General features: G+C 36.5%; 1 protein-coding gene and 1 long non-coding RNA gene across 2 annotated transcripts in view; one reads left to right on the plus strand and one right to left on the minus strand.

Annotated features, from left to right (window-relative positions):
- Positions 1-23,407, plus strand: part of LOC131982946 (uncharacterized) — a 596,045-nt gene that overhangs the window by 167,292 nt on the left and 405,346 nt on the right. The gene's annotated exons all lie outside the window — the stretch shown is intronic.
- On the minus strand, positions 17,025-20,381 carry pvalb8 (parvalbumin 8). Its single transcript, XM_059347540.1, has 5 exons — positions 20,119-20,381; positions 19,482-19,549; positions 18,593-18,725; positions 17,581-17,690; positions 17,025-17,318 (listed from the first exon to the last, which is right to left on the minus strand). The coding sequence occupies exons 2-5, from the start codon at positions 19,540-19,542 to the stop codon at positions 17,293-17,295; spliced, it is 330 nt and encodes a 109-aa protein (XP_059203523.1). The 5' UTR covers positions 19,543-19,549; positions 20,119-20,381; the 3' UTR covers positions 17,025-17,292.

Here is a 23,407-nt window from a genome sequence, read left to right on the forward strand (position 1 = left end):
TTCCACATTTTGTTATGTTACAGCCTTATTCCAAAATGGATTGAATTAATTTTTCCTTAAAATTATACACACAATACCCCATAACGAAATTTTTGACCCATGTTGTGCATTAGAAGCGTAGTGATACAAAAAGAGTTTTTATTCAAAAAGTAAGAAATGAAAACAAATAATTAGGATGTATGATGATCAAAAACAAGTTGATTGAGGAAAACCTGGAATACTAAATGATGAAATGAATTTTTTGCAAAGATATAGAATATAAAAACTCACTCGGGTTACCTTGTATCTTTTTGAAGATACAAAATGACCAAAAAAGACACAAATTTACAAAAAAAAAGATACAAAATGACCAAAAAAGACACAAAATGACCCCAAAAAAGACACAAAATGACACAAAAAAAACGCTAAATTACTTTAAGAAGACACAAAATGCCAAAAAAAACCCACTAAATTACTTAAAAAAACACAGAATTACCAAAAAAGACACACAATTATTTAAAAAAGACACAAAATGACCCAAAAAAAGACACAAAATGACCAAAAAATACACAGAATTACCCAAAAAGACACAAAATGACCAAAAAATACACCGAATTACCAAAAAAGACACAAAATCATTAAAAAAAAGACACACAATTACCAAAAATAGACACCAAATTACCAAAAAAAGTAATCAAAGGGACCTTCCACACACAACACGGTAAAGTGGCATTCATATAAAACTCACATTAAACTTTCATATCAAGGTGGGGGCCACAAAATATCGTCACGAGGGCCGCAATTGGCCCGCGGGCCGCGAGTTTGAGACCCATGCTTTAGCTGTTTCCTTTGTAAAAGTCTGCAAAATAGGGTTTCAATATGGCCTCCTGGAGGTCATGTGACAAATTAAAGCATTGCTATTGGTTCCCTATACTCTTCCCTATTTTTTAAAGTATCGCATCACTCAGAAAGTGGTTATGCATCATGCTTTAGACCAGCTATTCTCAACCTTGGGGTCGGGACCCCAATTGGGGTCGCGAGATGATTTCTGGGGGTCGCCAAATCATTTTGGAAGTCAGCTCTGTCTCCACTGTGTTAAAGTGTTCATGTGTTTTAGTCCTTTGCTCACTTAATGTCTTTTTTTGTTCATTTTGTGCCTTTTTAGGTCATTTTATGTCTTTTTTTAATCATTTTTTGTTCATTTTGTGTCTTTTTTTAGTCAGTTTGTGTCTTTTTTTGGTCCTTTTGTGTCTTTTTTGGTCAATTTGTGTCTTTTTTTGGTCATTTTGTGTCTTTTTTTCGTCCTTTTGTGTCTTTTTTGGTCAATTTGTGTCTTTTTTGGTCATTTTGTGTCTTTTTTTGGTCATTTTGTGTCTTTTTTGGTTATTCTGTATCTTTTTTGGTCCTTTTGTGTCTTTTTTTGGTCATTCTGTGTCTTTTTTGGTCCTTTTGTGTCTTTTTTGGTCAATTTGTGTCTTTTTTTTGGTCATTTTGTGTCTTTTTTGGTCATTTTGTTTATTTTTTGTATGATCTGAACTGTGCGTGTGAGATTGTGTCCAGTGAGTGGGGGTCACGGACAACATGCATGTTAAATTGGGGGTCGCGACTCAAAAAGGTTGAGAACTACTGCTTTAGACCCATGTTGTGCATCAAAGTGTTAAAGTAAGAGATCCGAGGACTTTATCCACTATCCGCTGTGTCTCACCTGACTTTAACATCTCTGTGATCTCTGGTGGCCAAATAGATCAACTAAGTTTTTCAGCCCTGCAGCGGTCAACCTGTTACACTGATCAAAATCAATTAGCTCAGTCTAGCCTGTGTTACTCAATCACAAGTGATCTTTTGCTTCAATCAAACCTGGCAACACAATCCTCCAGCAGGAAGCAACTGAGGAGGCCGTGACTCTGACATGTCTCCTTCTTCTGTCAGAGCTCTCAGCTTTGTACTGTTTCACACTTGAACCACATCCTGTCCTCTTCAGCCACAGAGGTTTAATGAAAATGCACAATTGAGTTTACAGTTGCGACAGCTTGTTAACCCTGAATAATTCACCGTTTGCTGAAGTCTGGCAGTAGAGGGGGGAGGAGGAGCAGCTGGGCCAGCCTGGCAGCTCTGCTGAGGTAATAGTGGGATCTGATGGCCAGAGAAGACCTGAGCTAGAAACTGAGACTACGGAGGGAGCTGAAACCTGACAGTTCGCCGTAGTTCTTTAAATCATGTAGGAACAAGCGACATGGAGTCTGTCAGGTTGTAGGTAACATGGTGTAGGGTTGAGAGTGACATGGGCCTTGTAGCTGCTGTCAGATACAGTCTCACTGGGTCACTGACACGCTTAAACACTGTGTCAACTAATGCAATGAATACTGGGCTTAGAGTTGCTTACAGTGCCTTAAAGCAGCGGATCCCAAACTTTTTTAGCCACGCACCCCCTTCTACGTCCCAGCCGGGTTGACGCACCCCCAATCCCCCACACCTTCAAAAAAAAAATTTTGAAATGCAATAAGCTTTTTTATAGACACAAAATGACAAAAAAAGGACACAAAATGACCAGGACAAGACACAAAATGACCAAAAAAGACACAAAATGACTAAAAAAGACACAAAATGACCAAAAAAAGACACAAAATGACTAAAAAGACACAAAATGGCTAAAAAAGACACCAAATGACCAGGAAAAGACACAAAATGACCAAAAAAGACACAAAATCCCCCCCCAAAAGACACAAAATGACAAAAAATGACAAAAAAAGACACAAACTTACTAAAAAGACACAAAATGACCAGGAAAAGACACAAAATGACCAAAAAAAGACACAAAATGGCTAAAAAAGACACCAAATGACAAGGAAAAGACACAAAATGACCAGAAAAAGACACAAAATGACCAGAAAAAGACACAAAATGACAGAAAAAGACACAAAATGACTAAAAAAAGACAAAATTACCAAAAAAAGAGACAAAAAAGACACAAATAAGACATAAAAAATGGAAAAGGATTTAAAAATGGACAAAATAGCCCAAGACTCCATAGAGCTAACTCACTAGTTAAACTGTAACACCAGCAGCCCTATGTTTAGTAGGAGTGATTATTTTTTAACCAATGAACACACAACTGTTATTTCACAGACAGTCAGTAATGTCTACATTTTATGACTTTATGTCTACATCTAGTAGTTAATTTGTCGTCAATTCGTCGACGATGAGTCACTACATTGTGCCACAAGATGGTGAAACAGACAAATCGTTCTCTGGGTTTGTCTCTGATGTTGAAAGCTTGTTTGTTTAACATTTATTTGTACGGCTTTCGGTAGATTAAAGGTACTTATTTGTCATATAACATCCTACTTTTAAAAGGTGAAGAGCAAAATAAAAATATGACATTAACAGCAGTAGTTGTAATGTTTGTTGTTGACCCTAAACTACATTTTAACCCTCTAGAGTCCATGAAAGCACCTACACATTCCTTCTTCATGACATGAAGACATAAAAATGAAGCAACATTGAGTCTTGCCATCAGCTTCCCTATAAAGTTCTGGCCTGAAACTCCATACCAGATTTTTTGATGATATTCGGCCAAGTAAAACCAGAGATATTGTCAAATATATTAATATATTATGACAAAAAAGACACAAAATGACAAAAAAAGACACAAAATGACTAAAAATGACACAAAATGACAAAACTAAAAGAAGACACAAAATGACCAAAAAAAAGACACAAAATGACCAAAAAAGACACAAAATGACTAAAAAAATGACACAAAATCACCAAAAAAAGACACAAAATGACCAAAAAAAGACACAAAATGACTAAAAAAAGACACAAAATGACTAAAAAAAGACACAAAATGACGAAAAAAGGACACAAAATGACCAAAAAAGACACAAAATAACCCCCAAAAAACACAAAATGACTAAAAGAAGACACAAAATGACCAGAAAAAGACACAAAATGACCAGAAAAAGATACAAAATGACCAAAAAAAGACACAAAATGACAAAAAAAAGACACAGAATGACTAAAAAAAGACACAAACAAGACACAAAAAGACATGAAAAGGATTAAAAAATGGACAAAATAGCCCCAGACTCCATAGAGTTAACACACTTGTCACTAGTTAAACTGTAACACCAGCAGCCCTATGTATTCGGCCAAGTAAAACCAGAGATATTGTCAAATGTATTAAGTATAAAAATACAGATATTAGATAACTAGATATCATCCTCATTTTGCCTGTTATATGTTATATTTGCCACTTGTGTTCATATTTGCAACATGCACATTTCTGTGTGTGAAACATAATTTTCAAGATCAGATTTTATGTTTTTATTTGTTTCTTTTGGATTCAAAATTTTGATCAAGTACGTCAAAGTTAAGAATTTATTATCAGGACATATAAGTGAGGTTGAGCTGAAAAAACTGATGCCAACATGGCATGGTGAAGATTTTTTTAACTGATTTTTTAACTGACATAATATCCAAAGATTTCAGAGGTTTAAGTAGATTAAAGGTCCTTATTTGTCATACAACATCCTACTATTAAAAGGTGAAGAGCAAAATAAAAATATTACATAAACAGCAGTAGTTGTAATGTTTGTTGTTGACCCTAAACTTCATTTTAAGACACAGACAAGTAATGTCTCAGCATGTGAATGCAACATGAGTGTAATCAAACTATTTTTAGTTGACGCTCTGTATTTATGAGCTTTTGTGGCATTAATGGATGTTGTAAGGTGTTTACTGGACAACCTCCACCTAGACACAAACATTCTTTAGTTGTCCTCCCCAACCAGACACTTTGCCTCCATTAGAGTCAAAGTTTGTCCTGGATGACTCCGGTCATCTTATCTGATTGTGCCTTCTCATTTGGAAAAGTCTGCAAAGTACCTGTCTGCCTCTCCACGACAGCCATTACTAGCATAGAGAGAGCATGAGTCAGCACATGTAACAGCTGCTCAGGGCCTTAACCCTATGGAGTCTTGGGCTATTCTGTCCATTTTTGAATCCTTTTCATGTCTTTTTATGTGTCTTTTTTGGTCATTTTGTGTCTGTTGTGCCTTTTTGGGGCCTTTTTTATGTCTTTTTTTAGTCATTTTGTGTCTTTTTTTGGTAATTCTGTGTCTTTTTTAGTCCTTTAGTCCAACAAATGACTTAAAAAAAGACACAAAATGACTAAAAAAACACACAAAATGACCAAAAAAGACACAAAATGACTAAAAAAAGACACAAAATGACCAAAAAAGACACAAAATGACTAAAAAAAAGACACAAAATGACTTAAAAAAGACACAAAATGACAAAAAAAGACACAAAATGACTAAAAGAAGACACAAAATGACCAAAAAAAGACACAAAATGACCAAAAAGACACAAAATGACTAAAAAAAGACACAAATGACCAAAAAAAGACACAAAATGATCAAAAAAGACACAAAATGACTCAAAATGACCAAAAAAGACACAAAATTACAAAAAAAGACACAAAATTACTAAAAAAAAGACACAAAATGACCAAAAAAGACACAAAATGACCAAAAAAAGACACAAAATTTCCAAAAAAGACACAAAATGACTAAAAAAAGACACAAAATGACCAAAAAAGACACAAAATGACTAAAAAAAGACACAAAATGACCAAAAAAGACACAAAATGACCAAAAAAAGACACAAAATCACCAAAAAAGACACAAAATCACCAAAAAAAGAGCCAAAAAATACACAAACAAGACACAAAAATGACATGAAAAGGATTCAAAAATGGACAAAATAGCCCCAGACGCCATAGAGTTAACACACTTGTCACTAGTTAAACTGTAACACCAGCAGCCCTATGCCATATGTTTAGTAGGAGTGATTATTTTTTAACCAACGATGAAGAAGTCATGCTTTGGTGCCTTTGGTGACTCCAGAGGGTTTAAGCAGGGTGTGGCTTTTACCTGCAAACTTGCATTAGTGTGCCGAGTGAATAGAAACACCTCGGTGTGTATAAATAACACCTCAATTAGCGGATGTGTAGACAATAGGCTCAATGCACGGTCGAAATAGATTTCTCAAAATCGCCTTCCACAAATGCCCCGTGTGCATCAGGAGGGGCCATTGATACGTGCGCGGCCTATCATTCATTAATGAAGGGAAGCTGCACGCAGACATCATAAGTAGGGGCTCAGGACTAATGCTGGTTGGGGAACAGAGGCAGTGCTGTCATCCCCTGCATTATGGATAGAGTTCCTGCGCAGAGCTCACAAAGCCCATTCAGTCATCCTAACACGCCAGTTAAATCTTTCACGATGTTCCTCCCTGTTCAGACTATCAGGTAGCAACATCTCGGGTACCTCCAGGCTCTAAAACACTGGGAATGAGTCAAAATATGATCGCTGTTTGTCACAGCAGACGCCGTGTGGACGCACAGCCAGCAGACGTCTAAATGGGTCGACTCGCCGTCACCTCGTTTGCTTGATCACTTGAGTTTGTTATCAGTTGAAGATGGGGTGCACATTAAAGTTTCACACAGACTTAATCAGTAAGGTGAGCCTGACACTCCTTTCTTGATATGAGTTTTTGGTGACAATGAAACGAGGGCATCAATTATTGAAGCCGTGAGCAGACGACCAGGCTCGGCCCTATGCGTCCATCCTAAAGAGAACCGTCCACACAAGAATAGCATGGTGCAGTTTTAGTCATTGGGAAAAGGTTTTAATATAATGGTAAAGTTACATCAATGTTAACTCTATGGAGTCTTATAGGGCTATTTTGTCCATTTTTGAATCCTTTTCATGTCTTTCGTGTCCTTTTTTTTGCCATTTTGTGTCTTTTTTGGTCATTGGCATCTTTTTTGTGTCATTCTTTTGGTAATTTTGTGTCTGTTGTGTCTTTTTTTTAGTTATTTTGTGTCTTTTTTTGTCATTTTGTGTCTGTTGTGTCTTTTTAAGTTATTTGTGTCTTTTTTGTCATTTTGTGTCTTCTGTGGGTCTTATTTTGGTAATTCTGCGTCTTTTTGTGTCTTCTTTGGTCATTTTGTGTCTTTTTTTTTGTAATTTTGTGGGGTTTTTTTGTGTCTTTTTTGGGTCTGCTTTGTTTTTACGTCTGGATGTGTTGAAGAAGCCATGCTTTGGTGCTTTTGGAGACTCCAGAGGGTTAAGCTAAGTTTAGTTAACCCTCTATGGTATGCATTATGATGCAAGTTAGGGAAAAAAATGGTTTTTGGTCTTAAAATAGACTAAATAAACATAAGAAATGTTATGATCCTTTTCTTCTTTTTTTTTTTTTTTTTTAAGTTTTTGGGGTTTGTTGTCCGTAGACAACATTGTACCATAATGGTGCACAAGTGAAAAAGAAAGTTTTAAAAATTAATTTAACATAATTTATTTAATAAACATGTGTAAAAGATTCAGTAGCTTCAACAGGGTACAATACATAACATTTTAAATTTAAAAACATTATAAAAGGAACTTTTTTAACCAGTTTCTTGTCTGAATGCCTGGAAGGAAACATTGAACCATTGAACAGTCTAAGTGTATGAAACTATCAAAAATGAAGGTTTACTCACCTATCAGTGGGAATATATTTTTTTTCCAGATGGAAAACCTGTACATCTTCCGCCGCAGGCTGAAGACCTACCTCTTCCAACAATACCTTGGTTAAGTCATGGTCGCCTATATCTATAATTAAAAAATAATAATAATAATTTAAAAAAACTCTTCTATTTCTTCTCTTCCTCAGCATATAGCACTCATGTAGCGATTATGTAGGATAAATCCATAGATGAATCCACAGTGAAATGTGACCTAAGCACACAGGTGAAATATTAAACTCATGGGAAAGGATGGCTCTTAAAGTTATGTACTTACTTGACTCCTGTGGTCTAAGGCTAGTACCTTCAGGTCGAATGCACATATTGTAAGTCGCTTTGGACAAAAGCGTCTGCTAAATGACATGTAATGGAATGTAATGGAAAAGGGGCAGGAAATTACATTTTGAGTGCTTTTTTCTGGCGCAAAATGGCAAAGCTGTTTCCTTTGGAAAAGTCTGCAAAATATGATTTCAATATGGCCTCCTGAAGGTCATGTGACAAATTAAAGCATTACTATTGGTTCCCTATACTCTTCCCTCTTTTTTAAAGTATTGAATCACTCAAAAACATGTATTGTAGAAATTTGACAGGCCAAAAACGGGGCAACACCGTACCATAGAGGGTTAATTTTCTCATGCTTACTTTATTTCTTCTCATACTCATAGTCTTTTGTTTGTTACCTAATGCTGTGTCCTTACATTTCAAGGGACTGATACTGCTATACTGTTACTACTACTACTGCTACTATGACCTGTACTACTGAATTCATTATGCCCTTAATTGTTAGAATACAAAACCTCACTTGGCATGGACAGAATATTTAATAGATAAAAGGTTAAGAAATACTAGGAGTACTATTTTCTCGATCCTTTAAAATGTCCTAAGTTCCTCCATAGTAATCAGCTGTGATCACTTCCAGTCTTTCTGTGCATAATTACAGGAACAAAGGTAAAATCTAAAACCTTTTTTTCCCAGTTTTCTAATCATAATTTTAAGTTTCCAGGATCAAAGGATTCCTTGCCTGGAGGGAGAAATGATAGCCTGGCTAACACCAGACTAATCACAAATGAGATTAGTCTGGAAACCTGCCGTTCATTTCTCCGTAGAGGAGGTGTGGTTTATGATCCTCCAGAGCCGTTTATTGGGCCGTTTAAGAATGTCTATCATAAGCGTCTGTAGGTAGCTCTTAGCCAATCAGATCAGTTATACCAGATGACGTATGTAGAGCGACAGAAATTGATGTTTACATAGCCAGACTAGCCCATCTCTACTTTGAGACTAAAATGCTCAATTCTGCTTCTGCAACGTTTTTCTGCAGCATGTTCTGGCTCTGACTGCTCACAGTCTACCGGCAGTGTGTGTGTGTGTGTGTGTGTGTGAGTGTGTGTGTGTGTGTGTGTGTGTGTGTGTTGCTTGCTGCTTTGCTTCTCCAGTTCTCGCTTTCTGCAAGATTCTTTATTTTTACGCCTTATCCCCCCTCATGTCATTCAGCCACACACATCCACTGATTTTATGGTCAATAGACGAGCTGCTGGGGGTCTCTGGGGGCTCCGCTGTCCCCCGGCTCGTAGCCACATCACCGTGGTTACAGCAGCGAGCGGTAGCGGGACTAGTTGGTAGATTAGGCTTTGGACAAATCCTATCGGAAGCAAGGCTAAAACATCCTTTTTGGTGGTGAAACAGGACTGTAAAGTCAAACTTTGTTCTTCTTTTAAAATAAACTTTGGCTCTAAACTATTTAAAACACCATCTACAGCTAAAGAGAGTTTCGCGTCTGCTGCAGCCATGTTGGATCCGTAAGAAAACGTAAAAACTACAAGCTTCCATCTGTCGAGTAGTACGCGTCATCATCTTGCCGTCCTTCCCCGCTCTGTGATTGGATCCCTAAAACAGGGCTGAGAAACGTCCGTAGTTTCCAGAATGTGTGGAGGTTTGAAATTTAATTTGAGCGTGCAAGGCAGTATGGGTATACCCAGGCTAATTTACCACAATAAAAAAACACAAATATGCTCAATGAACTGTTTTGGAACTTGAAAATGGAAACATAGGATGCAAATATGAACATATAAAAAGGTAAAATTTTAATATAATAAAACTATATACAAAAAGTCCCATAAAACATGTGTATTTATAGGCGTTTTTTTCCTTGTTAGCTGCAACTCAAAAACAAACTTTGTGCAAAATTACACAGAGAGCTACACCAACGCTCAAATATTTCTGTACCATCAAATTAAAACTATCATATCTTTGGTTTTACATGACCTAGGAATGTCAAACAAAAATTGGGAGAAAGTTTCAAGTCTGAACTTTGGAGTGAAGTTGACAGCAGCGCTCCATGTGACCTAGTTTTTTTGTTAAACGTCACATGATCTGACCAGGACGGCACGATCATAGACAAAAAAAAACATTTTTTTCCTAACTGGCATCATAATGCGTACCATACACTCTAAGAAAAGATTCAGGAGGTTAGTTAGTATGACTTAAAAACATGAGCTTTTTCAGCATAAAAAATACTATTTGTTACATGTCCATTGTTTTATTGAGTTGATAACTTATTTCAAGAAGTTGATCAAATTTAAAAGTGAAAAAAGATGTCTTAACTCAGAAATATATTGATTTTGGAGAAGCATTTCTGCCTTCACTTAACAAGGAAAAGTATTAAGGTAATGAAACTTAATAATGTATTACAATATGTCTGACTTAAGTGAAATAAGTTACTTTTACTCAATAAAATTGAGGTAACGGTTTGCATGGAGTAGAAAGAAAGTAAAATAAAGGACTTATAGCAACTTAAATAGAGTCATTTGACCACTTATTAACACTAAAACTTTGATATAAAATTGAGTTGGTTCAACATAATGAAGCTTGTAGAGGACAAAACAAATCATGTTGGTTGTAACTAGACTAATTGAGTTAGTTCGGCTATAAAAGTCTCATGGGAAATACTCAATAATGTCTTAGTTGGAATTACTTAAAAAGATAAATGCAAATTGTTACAACTATTTTTTTAAGTTGAGCCAGTGTCATTTTTATTTTTTAGAGTGTAGAGGGTTAAAGGTAAGTCTTGTGATAGAATATGTTCACCTTCAGTGGTGGAAGAAGTATTCAGATCCTTTACTTAAGTAAAAGTACTAATACCACACTGTGAAATTACTCCACTACAAGTAAAAGTCCTGCATTCAAAACTTACTTTAGTAAAAGTACAAAAGTATCAGCATCAAAATGTACTTAAAGTATCAAAAGTAAAAGTACTCGTTATGCAGAATGACCCCACTCAGATTGTTAAATATATTCTCAATATATGATTTGATGATTATTTTAGATGCATTTATATAAGCGGCATTTTATTTTTTCAAGGTAGGGCTCATTTTGACTATTTAATATACTTTTATGAGGTCTAATTTTTTGAAAATGTCACTTTAAACTTTAAACCGATCATGTTTTTCATGTTAAATCCCGATCTGAAAAGTAACTAAAGCTGCTGGCTAAATGTAGTGGAGTAAAAAGTACAATATTTGCCTCTAAATGTAGTGGAGTAGAAGTATAAAGTTACATAAAATGGAAATACTCAAGTAAAGTACAAGTACCTCAAAATTTTACTTAAGTACAGTACTTGAGTAAATGTACTTAGTTACATTCCACCACTGTTCACCTTGCAGTCCAACAACTGCTGTATTTTTCTACATAGTCAGCCCAGCAGGACAGTAGAACATTACTGGTGTGTCGGAGCTGTTCAGTCCAAAAGAGAAACAGAGCTAGAGTCTCTCTCTATCTCTCTCTCCGCCCTTGAATCCAGGTAATCCTCTTGTCACATTATCTCGTTCTCTGTCCCACCGCAGCACATCCAGCAGTCAGCGTCGACCTGTTGGCTCACGTTTCCTTCCTGTTTACCACTCGCTTCTCTTGACCCGCAGGGGTCACGGCTCCATTGTGCATCCCCTGGCTTCTGTTACCTACTGGCTTCCCCAACCTTGCCCCGCTAACCCTAACATCCACCCCCCCCCAACCCCCCAACCCCCCGTTCCTGTTCTCGCTCCTCCATCCTGTCTGCAACGATGAACATCAGAAAGTGATCACAGCAGATATGGAGACATGAGGAACTCATTAGTGTTGTGTTTCTCTGCACTGTAAAAAAAGATGAACAATAGCTACTCAATAAAATTGAGGCAACAGATTGCACGCAATTTTATTTATTAAATCCAACTACAAGTTGAGTTAATAACAACTTAACAGGAAGTGCCTGTCAATTAAAAACTGACTAATTCTATTGTGTTAGATTCATTCAAAATTCTCTTGATTTAGAATTGCATACACATAAAGATATATATATATATATATATATATATATATATATATATATTTTTTTTTTTTTTTTTTTTTTTTTTTTTTTTTAATGTGATCAAAATAAGTAGATTCTATCTCAAACATTTTATATTAAAGTTACTTAAACAACTGCCTCAAAATCAAGGACGCATTTATATTTAATACATTTTATCGAGTATATTAAGTAAAATGAAATGACTACAGAATAATCACTGTGAAAAAAGATAAACAATAGCTACTCAATAAAATTGAGGCAACAGATTGCACGCAATATTAATGATTAAATCTAACTATGTTACAAGTTGAGTTAATAACAACTTAACAGGAAGTGACTGTCAATTAAAAACTGAGTAATTATGTTGTGTCTCAAAATCAAGGACGCATTTATATTTAATTCATTTTATCAAATCATTTTATCGAAATATTTCACTCTATGTGTAATGAATCTATATGATATACCAGTTTCACTTTCTGAATTAATTGACAAAAAATGTTGAACTTCTTTTACAATATTCAAATTTTTTTAGATGTTCTTGTATTTAAGCTGGATGATGAAGGTCCTCATACGTCTGGATCTTAACGCATAAGAACCCAGACCCAGTAATCCTTAAAAAGGAAAATTATGGTGGATATACCACAGACCAAGTGGACCTTATGATATTTCTTATTTTTAAATAAATAAACTAGACACATTTTCTGCTTACAGAAACACAAATTAGCCTTTTTCTTTGCATCTCTACAACATATATCAAAATTGTGACATTAATAGCGCTGTTTAACAATAAATTATTTTTTTAGATTTGTTTTTAACTAACAAAATAATATTAAATCAATAATAGATAAAGACAAATAACCATCTGCCTTTTTTGTTTTCATCTCCACAACATATATCAAACTTGTGACTTGTGACTGCAGTTAGACAACAAATTCCATTTCAGATTTGTTTTTAAGTAACAAAATAGTAATAAATCGAGAATAAATAACTATAAATAACACTGCCTTATTGGACGGCTTCTCAACAAGCTACTGTAGCTGTAGGACACTAAAAAACACACTTATGTACTTGAGAAAACATACATGAACATTACTAGAACATTTAAAATGTTTGTGACACCTGTGTCACCGTGGGTTCTTATGGGTTAAATCAGCTGTTCCCAAACGTTTTTAGACGTGCACCCCCTTCTATGTCCCAACTGGGTTGACACACCCCCAATCCCCCACACCTTAAAAAACCCCAAAATGCAATAAGAGTTTTTATAGCCATATTAAAGGTGGAGGATGATGACAGGCTCAGGATCAGAGGCAGAAAGCAGATCAGTTGGGAAAATGTTATAATATTTTGAGCTGCGTTGAACAAAAATTGCAGCAAATTTAAATGAGCGTGGAGTGAACACAACCCAGTCATCTTTTAAAACTTGTATGTACATTTCTATGTTATGTGTATGATTTTTATGTGAAGCACTTTGTGACTTCTGTCTGTGAAAGGTGCTATATAAATAAAATTTACTTACTTACTTACTTATCATAAAACAGGTTGGAAAAATGACACATGAACAAGAAGATAACTTCTTCTACGCTTCATTATAAGATCAAAAATAGATGCAAAAATGACCAAAGATGACACAAAATTATCAAAATAGACACAAATTGACCACAAATACATGTAAAAATTACCAAACAACCAAAAAATAGATGCAAAAATGAACAAAAAATGACACAAAATTGAATAGCCTGTATTTATTAATTAATTAATTAATAACATGTATTTATTGTGTGGGGGGAAAAATGTAATTGTGTCATTATCAGACCGCCATTACATATTTCATCTCGTGCACCCCCTAGCAGCAGCTCACGCACCCCCAGGGGTCCACGCACCACACTTTGGGAATCCCTGGGTTAAATGATCAGAGAAACAAGCTGAGCAAACACAAGTTACTGTAAAGCCCTGTGCAGACCCTAAAGGCCCTGTGGCTTGGAGACATGACAAAGGGTCTGAATATGAAGACTTGAGAGTGACAATTGTCTGGAGGGAGTCCTAACCAGGAGAACTCTGACTGTGATGACGACAGTGGTGGTGAAGAAACCAACTACAATGATTCCAGGTTACTTCACAACCTCACCTGACTTTAGGTTTTGTTATTACTTTCACTGATAGACCCCTAGCAAGGTCATAATAGTTTTAGTTTTAATTTCGTTGTGATTTTTTGTTTTCAAATTCAGTTAGTTTAGTGAGTTTTTAGTCTGAGTTTGCTAGTTTTAATTTGTTTTAATTTTTTTTGAAAAATGCTTAGTCTTAGTTATTTTAATTGCCCTATCTTTTCAAAAACTGTCTATGGACAAGTGTTGTGAATTAGCACTTGTGCTAAAACACTTAAACAATGCATCTGGTCTGTCCAATGTAATTGCTATGTTCATATCAAATAAACACTAAATGAATAAAAATGGTTTAGTTTTTATTAGGTTTTTTTATAATGGGGTATTTGTTGAGTGCCAGATTTAAAAAATAAATAAATAAATAAATGTTTCCTTTATTTCCTTTGTCTGATCCATCTCAGCCTCAAAAAGTTTATTAAGTCATAAAACCAGATAGATTAAATAGATTTCATATCAACCAAAAAGGTTCACGGATGAAAAGAGTTGACAAAGACGACAACAAAGGACATTTTCATTATAATTTGTGTTAGTTTTTGTTAGTTCTGTAACCACAAAATACAGTTTCAGTTAGTTATCTTTTTTTTTTAAACTCTCATTTTTATTATTTCAGTTTGAAAATATTTTTTCAATTCTAGTTTTCGTTATTTCATTAGTTTTCATTAACTATAATAACATTGACCCCTAGTGACAGAAAATTACTAATTGTGCATTTAAATTGCTAATAAATCTTTATAGCTTCATAGTGAAATGTATATGATAAGACACACACACACACACACACACACGCACACACAGGGAAGAAGAAGGAACACTCTGAAAACAACACCGACTGAATGAAGCAGCAGTAGGCTACGGCTTCATGCTAATATCAGGGTTTACCTCCTGGTACTGAGTATCAGGTGTCAGCAGTAATAGTCAGGTCCTCCCTGTAATATACAGGTAATTGAAATGACACCAAGGTGGAACCACTGGTGGAAAGTGTGGTACTCTGTATTTTGGCGTCTCTAGTGAGTGGGTAAATAGTGAAGTAGTTGTTAATTTTAATCCTGTGAATCCTGTAAGTGCAGAGCATTAATACACTGTGTGCTATTTAAAGTAGGCAGGATGCAGAGCTGTCTGAGAGTTCAGGTGAGCGTAATAAAATAATTCAGTAACACTTTATATTAGGGGACACATATTCAACATTAATTAGTTGCTTATTAGCATGCAAATAAGTAACATACTGGCTCTTAATGAGTCATTATTAAGTAGTTATTAATGCCTTATTCTGCATGGCCTTATTATACAACCAGTAAGACATTAACTAAGAGTTTTTCCTTAATAACCTCAGAATTATTGCTTATTAGTAGTAAGTAAGGGAGTTGTATATGAGTTATGATCTTAATATGCTTTACTTTGTATGGACTTTTTTTTCTACACAGCTCCAAAAGGAGCCACCAGTCAAAGGTCTGGAGAAGGTTATTTGCTATTTGCCGTTGCCATGGTTTCGTTCACCTCTATGTAGAGACTTATAAAGTCCATACAAAGTAAAGCATATTAAGATCATAACTTATATACAACAACTCCTTTACTTACTACTAATAAGCAATAATTCTGAGGTTATCGAGGAAAAACTCTTAGTTAATGTCTTACTTGTTGTATAATAAGGCCATGCAGAATAAGGCATTAATAACTACTTAATAATGACTAATTAAGAGCTAATATGTTACTTATTTGCATGCTAATAAGCAACTCATTAATGTAAAATATGTACTATTCTATCTATAGAGCAATTACTCTGTGGAATAATCTGCCTCACTACCTCTGTTGCTCTGAAAGTAAAAAGGTATTTAAAAAGAAACTGAAATCTTATTTCATACAAGCTGTAAATTTTTAAATGTTGTTCGTACCTTTTCTTTTCTTACCCTTTTAAGTTATGTTGTGATTGAATTTACCTGTAAATGTATGATATGTTGAGAATATGATTTTCTTGTGTATATTCTGTGTTGTTCCTGTGGACCCCAGGAAGACTAGCTGGTTACTAAGGTACCAGCTAACAAGGATCCTTAATAAATAAACAAATAAACTCATATACAACAACTTCCTATCAATAATTCTTATCCTGAGCCAGCTCTCCTCAGCTATCAAGCAGGCCTGGCAAAGGAGTACATGTCAGGCTAACATCCTCAGCTATAGCATTCTGCAGAGTTTGCATCTTCTTCTGTGTATCACACACACACACACACACACACACACACACACACAAACACACACACACACACAAACACTGGTGCATGTATTGACTGCGTGCTTCCCCGATGTGCGTGCATATTTGGGATTAAGTGTGTTTGCATGAATGGCCGTCTGTTTCTGATCTCATATTTGATTTTGCAAATGTATTGGGTTTTGTGTGTGTGTGTGTGTGTGTGTGTGTGTGTGTGTGTGTGTGTGTTGGTGCCCTAGCCTGAGAAGCACCAAGGTTCAGACGGGTTTATTTACAAAGCTGAGGTCAGGTGTCACTCGATCCAGCCGCGGTGACACTCAGGTGGTCATCAAGGTGACCTGCTCTGCTTTTTCCCTGCGCTAGCTCTATGAATCTATAACCTCACACACACACACACACACACACACACACACACAGCTGTACTGCATACACACTTTAATCAGAAACTCTGTGTTTTCAGGACACCTCTCAGTTCTCACCTGAGACTGTGATATTCAGTGTCATTTTACCGCTGTGATATATAAGGGAAAGTTAAGATTCAAGGACACCTCAAAACTGCAAGAAAATGGTGTGACTGTGTGTTTGTCTTGCTTAGATCTGTAGTCCCATATACTGTATATGAATTCCCACTTCATTAGATGTCATTAGATCGTCTTGTACATATGAAATAACTCAAAACTCCCATTTTTCTACCATGTGTCATCCCAAAATCATCATCTGAGAAGACACAAGCAAAGATGTGCACTTGAATAGAAATAAATAACAGCAGCAACAGGATTTGGATTTTATTCTTTTTATTTTCTCAGTAATTTGGTAAATTGTACATTTATTTGGGAAATACAGCTTCATGATCTGTCTAAAACACAAAGAGAAAGAAAAAAAAAATTAAATCATGATGTGAATGTTGATGGTTGTGGACCGGAGCGAGTCTTCCAAAAAAAAAAAAAAGAGGTTTTATCTAACCAGATGAAAAAATGACTAAAACTAAGAGAGCCCTTGAAGCAGTGGAGAGGGGGCGGGTTGGAGGGGTTTAGATCAGGTTGGAGAGAAGGAGTCCAGGTGTTTAGGACATGACCATGGCCTGGAACTCTGTAAAGAAAAGAAATAAAAATTAAGATGAGAATTATTATTTACCTCATTTGTCTGACACTTGGTTCATCGTAACTCTTTAAAAGTTTATTTTTTAGTGACAAGAAACCATTTTCGAGCAAGCTAGCATGGTGGTTCGATCTGCATTATAGCTGAAAAATGTAACAAATGTGGAGAATTGTTTCCTGAGAAGTACGATTTTCCAGTTGCACATTCACTCATGCATGTTTTGGGTGTATCAAAAAGGTGTTGATCCGCTCACCGTCTGCTCCAATCCGACCGTCACTGTCGTCATCAGCAGCACTCAGGAAGCCCTTGGTCTCCTTGTCTGTCAGAACCCGAGCCCCGGGGGAAAACCTCTGGAGGAAATACCTGCAGAGCCACAAAACATCAAGTTACAGGTATATCGCAACATAAAGTCATTGAGGCAGAAATCAGAAGTCCAACTCGTGTCATTTTTGTTTTTTCTGCACAGCCAGAGACTACAACTCCTAAACATTATTTTAAAATGGTTACAATGGGACACAGCAACAGTTCCTGTCTCATGTCAGTCCTAAAAAAAAAGTTGCATAAACTAATAATGAATCCCCTCCACTGCATATACCTAAAAACTGAATAGAAAAGTGTTTTGTTTTTTGTTTTGTTTTTTATGACAACTGGCTCGTAGCACCATATAATGTCATAACTTCCTGAAATTGTCATAACGTAATTTCCGCTTGACAGAAAGCTTAATAAAATGTACAGACTGATACTGTAATTTTCTACCAGGTGGGTATTTTTTTATTTCATAACTGATGAAAGTTGCTGGGGAGAGGGGTGCCTGGAATGCCCTGCTTAGCCTGCTGCCCCCGCGACCCGGCCCCGGATAAGCAGACGAGAATGGTTGCATGGATGAGGTGAATATTTGGATGGATAATATAACAAAATGTAAAATACTGATTTCTTTATGTCGACTTTGAAATGTACAACAGTTGGCAAGTGGTATGTCGTTATCAGGCAAAGATGCATTCAACTAAAATCCCTATCAATGAGAAGTAAATCCACCCACAGCCATGCGTTGTGCAAGAATTTTCCATTAGACCAGAGTGGATGTTAAATTAGGCATCATTAGAAGATGACACAAGCTGCAGAAGATGGCTAACATTTCACAATTCTCCATGAATCCATATGCTTTGGGGGAAAAGTATAAATACCTGACATTTTATTACATTATTACCCTTTATGCTATTTTCCAGAAGTTATTATATTATTGTGTTGCTTGGCTGCACACTCACTTGAGCTCATCCTCCTCAATAAAACCACTGCCGTCATTGTCCAGGATCCCGAAAACCTTCTTCACATCTGGGCCGCTCTTCTTGTTGAGGCCACACAGCTGGAAAAACTTCTTGGGGCAGAAGCTGTCTGGTGCTGGAGGAGAATACAGAGAGCGGAGTCACAAACAGCTCCAGGAAAATGAACTAGAATTAAAGCATCATAATATCAGCAACCTGGCAATTAATGTCAGTTTAAATTGTGGGGACAAGAAGACTGATATGGTGTTATTATTGAAAGTGTAAATGACCTAACCTCCTCACAAAAGCATTATTCACTTGAGAAAAAAAGTGACCTGTTTTTCTGAAGATCATTTTTCCTAAATCCTAAGAAAAGTTTAATGGAAATTTTAATTTTAATTAATTTTTTGTCAGACTTAACAAGAACATTTTATTGGAAAAATCTGCACTTGTCCTATGATTGAAAACTTATTTTCAAGGGAAAAAATGCTTCCGTTTTCAAGTCTGTTTAGGATCCTTAGTAAATTAAGTTTTCATATTTATTTTGTACCTTCCAGAGGCATATAGTATGGAGAAAAATGGTCCCCTTAAAGGTGTGATGGGATAAGTTTCTTGATCTTTGACCTCCAGTGATAAAAACACCAACATATTATATCTGTTCTGTCTTTATCTAATGGCTTGTGTCCAACTGATGCAAATAAAATCACTTAATAGAGCCTTAAAGCTGCACCTTATCTTATACTTATATTAATTTAGCCCTTTCTGCATTTCCTGTCCACAAAGAGAGTCATGTGGAGACAACCCTTTTGTCTGGCTCCAGCACAAAGACTGTATAGAATTTAAAAAAAGATCTAACGAAGAGAGCAATAATGATATTGGTGGAAGACGATACCTTGGCAGTCCTTGATAGCACTGTCGATGGCATCAGCGGAAAGGATAGATGAGAGCGACATTTTATTCCTGTAGGAGGAACAACCATGGTGAATTATTAACACATTTAGCCATGCAGGTACAGTAGCAAAACCGTCTTTCTTGGCACTGATGGAGAGAAAAATGTGTCCAGGTGACAATATTGACACTGACAAGTCAGTGCAGGAACTGACCAAAGTTCTCAATAAGTTCTTATGAAAGTCAAAAATATCAGACACAAGAAATTAAACATGATAGAAGTGACTTTTTCTTTGGATTTGGCACCTAAAACGCAAAAAGTCCCCTTTTACGCACAACAAATTAAACATGATAGAAATAACTTTTTCTTTCTATTTGGCACCTAAAACGCAAAAAGTCCCCTTTTACGCACAACAAATTAAACATGATAGAAATAACTTTTTCTGTGGATTTGGCACCTAAAACGCAAAAAGTCCCCTTTTACGCACACAGTTATTTCACCTGTCTTCTACCCAGGCTGCATCTAAGTGCTCTGAATACACAAGAGGCATAAAAAACGTCCCTAAAAGTATGTTAAAACAAATAAAAGTCTGCCACTTCCCATAAAAAAGCGACGTCTCTGCCTCCCAGCAGCCACTTACCGTGTTCAGGTGCGTTCTCGCCCGGTCGGTGATCCAGCAGAGAGGTAAGGCTATGTGGTGACTGCTGTCCGTCAAGGCGGATTTATATAGGTCTGATTGCAGTGACAAAAGGGTTTGCTTGAGTTACCTGTCTATGGATCAAATTCTAACTGCCCGCCCCTGATCCAATTTCTCAGCTAACTAATTAACCTTTACTATTTATAACGCCCAGGGGCAGAGAGCGCACGCCGTGGACATCTGTAACGCCCTTGTAAATAGCAAATTAAGTTAAAAAGCGCGTTCTTCTCGCTATTCACCACTCCCTCCGGTCATCCCCGCGCCCCTCCTCCTCTCACCTCTACAATTATACAGTGCAGTAAATGCAGGGAGGCTGTAATGTAACTGCAATCTCTCTCTCTCCTTCCTTTTCTCCCTCTCTTGCTGTTTCTGCCCCCCCACCCTCAGCCTTTCATGCAGATATCCTTTTACAGGCAGTAGTCCCAAAACGAGCACATCTGAGCCACATGCCGCTGCAAATATGCCCCTATATCATTACATTTGGGTGAATTATGGGAAATAAAAAATGACTTTGAGCCTTTTAATGGCATATTTCTTTGCAAAAGTGTATCATGTCAATAGAATTAGCATTAGTGTGAGATTATTGGGTCACCTAAGAGGTCAGCATCTTTGTGTCTGGTGCATTCTGGGGGGCTTCACATGCCCTGATCGGTTTTGGATATAAAACATCTACTTGCCCTAATTGCTCGGACGCAGATTCACAACAGATGGAGTTCATTTTTAGAAAGAAATATAACCTCAAATGCACATAACTGCTCATCATTGAGTGTCAGCCACGCCGGTGCTCTATAACCTTCTCTCTCTGTCATACTGACAGGGGGACAGTCTCGCTAAATTGCTTTGTCAACTGTGCTGATTAAGGGACCCGAGGTCACCCTCTGCTGTCGGTGTCCCCGACCGCCTTGATGGTGATGATGATGCATAATGTCCCAGGTATCCACACGCACCTTTTAAACAGAGGTGTAGCAGTCAGAGGTCACTCAGGGCTGAGCACTGGCTTCATTTCTGCTGGAGTCGATCATTCGTCCCAACCGTCAGCGGGTCAAAGGGGGCAACTGACCCCAGCCCAAGGCCAAAAGGGGCCTGTGCAAAGGTCTACGGTTGATCATTTAATGGCGTAAAGTACAACTTACTGACATATATCACTGACTATACAATGTTTATGTATTTACTTAATAAATAAATGTAATGTTATCATTTAAACACATTTCGACTTGTTATCTGATACCAGATCTTACTGGTTTATTGTGAAAAATGTGCAGAAGACAAGTAAGTAAGTAAGTAAGTAAGTAAGAAAATAAGTAAGTAAGTAAGTAAGTGAGTGAGCAAGCAAGCGAGCGAGCAAGTAAATAAATGAGTGAGTGAGTGAGTAGATAAGTGAGTAAATAAGTAAGTAAATAAGTAAGTAAGTGAGTAAGTGAGTGAGTGAGTGAGTGAGTGAGTGAGTAAGTAAGTAAGTAAGTGAGTAAGTAAATAAATAAGTAAGTAAGTGAGTGAGTAAGTAAGCGAGTGAGTGAGTGAGTGAGTGAGTAAGTAAGTAAGTAAGTAAGTAAGTAAGTAAATAAGTAAGTAAGTGAGTTAGCAAGCGAGCGAGCGAGCAAGTAAATAAATGAGTGAGTGAGTGAGTGAGTAGATAAGTGAGTAAATATGTAAGTAAATAAGCAAGTAAGTGAGTGAGTGAGTGAGTGAGTGAGTGAGTGAGTGAGTAAGTAAGTAAGTAAGTTAGTAAGTAAGTAAATAAGTAAGTAAGAAACACAATGAAATACAAAAGTTTAAGATAATATGTACAATGCAGGCTGGCCATCCAAATGCCTGTCTAAAAAGATAGGTCTTAAGGTGATTTTGCACAGAAATAGCAGACTGTAGGGGTGGAGGCAGATAATTCCAAAGTTTGGGTGCCACATATTGAAATGATGGATCACCACGTGTTTTCAGACGGGTACGTGAAACAGACAGAAGATGTCGTGTGTTTGACCTAAGAGACCAAGCTGACAGATATGGGTGAAGTTCAACAGTATATAGGGGAGCCTGACCATGTAATGCTCTATATGTGAGAGTAAGAATTTGTGTCGCTAATGTAAATATGTAAAGCAAACTGCAGCCTGACTAGCTAAGACAAAATGCAGAAGCTGTTCTCATACACTGTTTGTAGTTAACCTGCAAAATAAAATGCACAGAAATGTATGCACAGAAACCCGCATGAGTATTCGTGAGCCAGAATGCACTGCTTATTTGTTGTCAGGCAGCAACCTCTAGTGGCCATGGTAACTATGACAGCCGCGATGGGAGTTTTTATGTTCTATATTTTTGCAATAAATTATTTTCATCATTCAGGTTTTACTCAGTTAGTTTGTTTTTGATCATCATACATCCTAATTTTATGTTTTCCTTTCTTCATTTTTTAATAAAATCCCTTTTTGTGTCACTACTCTTCTAATGCACAACATGGGCCAAAAATGACCCATATCCATTTTTTTTAGCTGTGTAGCTTGTTAAGCTAACTACTTAGCTAACTTCTTGGCTAAGTATTGAGCTAAGTAGCTTGCTAAGCTAACTACTTAGCTAACTACTTGGCTAAATATTGAGCTAAGTAGCTTGTTAAGCCAGCTTAGTAGCTTGTTAAGCTAACTACTTAGCTAACTTCTTGGCTGAGTATTTAGCTTAGTAGCTTGTTAAGCTAACTACTTATCTAATTTCTTGGCTAAGTATTTAGCTAAGTTGCTTGCTAAGCTAACTACTTAGCTAACTTCTTGGTTAAGTATTTAGCTAAGTTGCTTGCTAAGCTAACTACTTAGCTAACTTCTTGGCTGAGTATTTAGCTAAGTTGCTTGCTAAGCTAACTACTTAGCTAACTTCTAGGCTAAGTATTTAGCTAAGTTGCCTGCTAAGCTAACTACTTAGCTAACTTCTTGGCTAAGTAGTTAGCTTAGCAAGCTACTTAGCCAAGTAGTTAGCTATGTAATAATACAAAAACTCTTCTTCATACTTTTCTTCATAAAGTATGAGAGGCAAAATGGAAATAATGACCTGTTGTTATCAAAAACAAGATATTTAAAGAATACTTGGAATATTCAATCATAAAATAATTTGATATCAAAAGATAGAGCACAGAAACACACAGCAAGCATTAAATAACATGGGAAATGAATGTGACCCATGTTGTGCATTAGAAGGGGGGTCAATATGTTGTGCATCAAAGGGTTAAAACTGTTGTCCCCCTATCCATATTTCC

This window comes from Centropristis striata, chromosome 13 (assembly GCF_030273125.1).
Source record: "Centropristis striata isolate RG_2023a ecotype Rhode Island chromosome 13, C.striata_1.0, whole genome shotgun sequence".
NCBI classification, from domain to species: Eukaryota; Metazoa; Chordata; class Actinopteri; order Perciformes; family Serranidae; genus Centropristis; species Centropristis striata.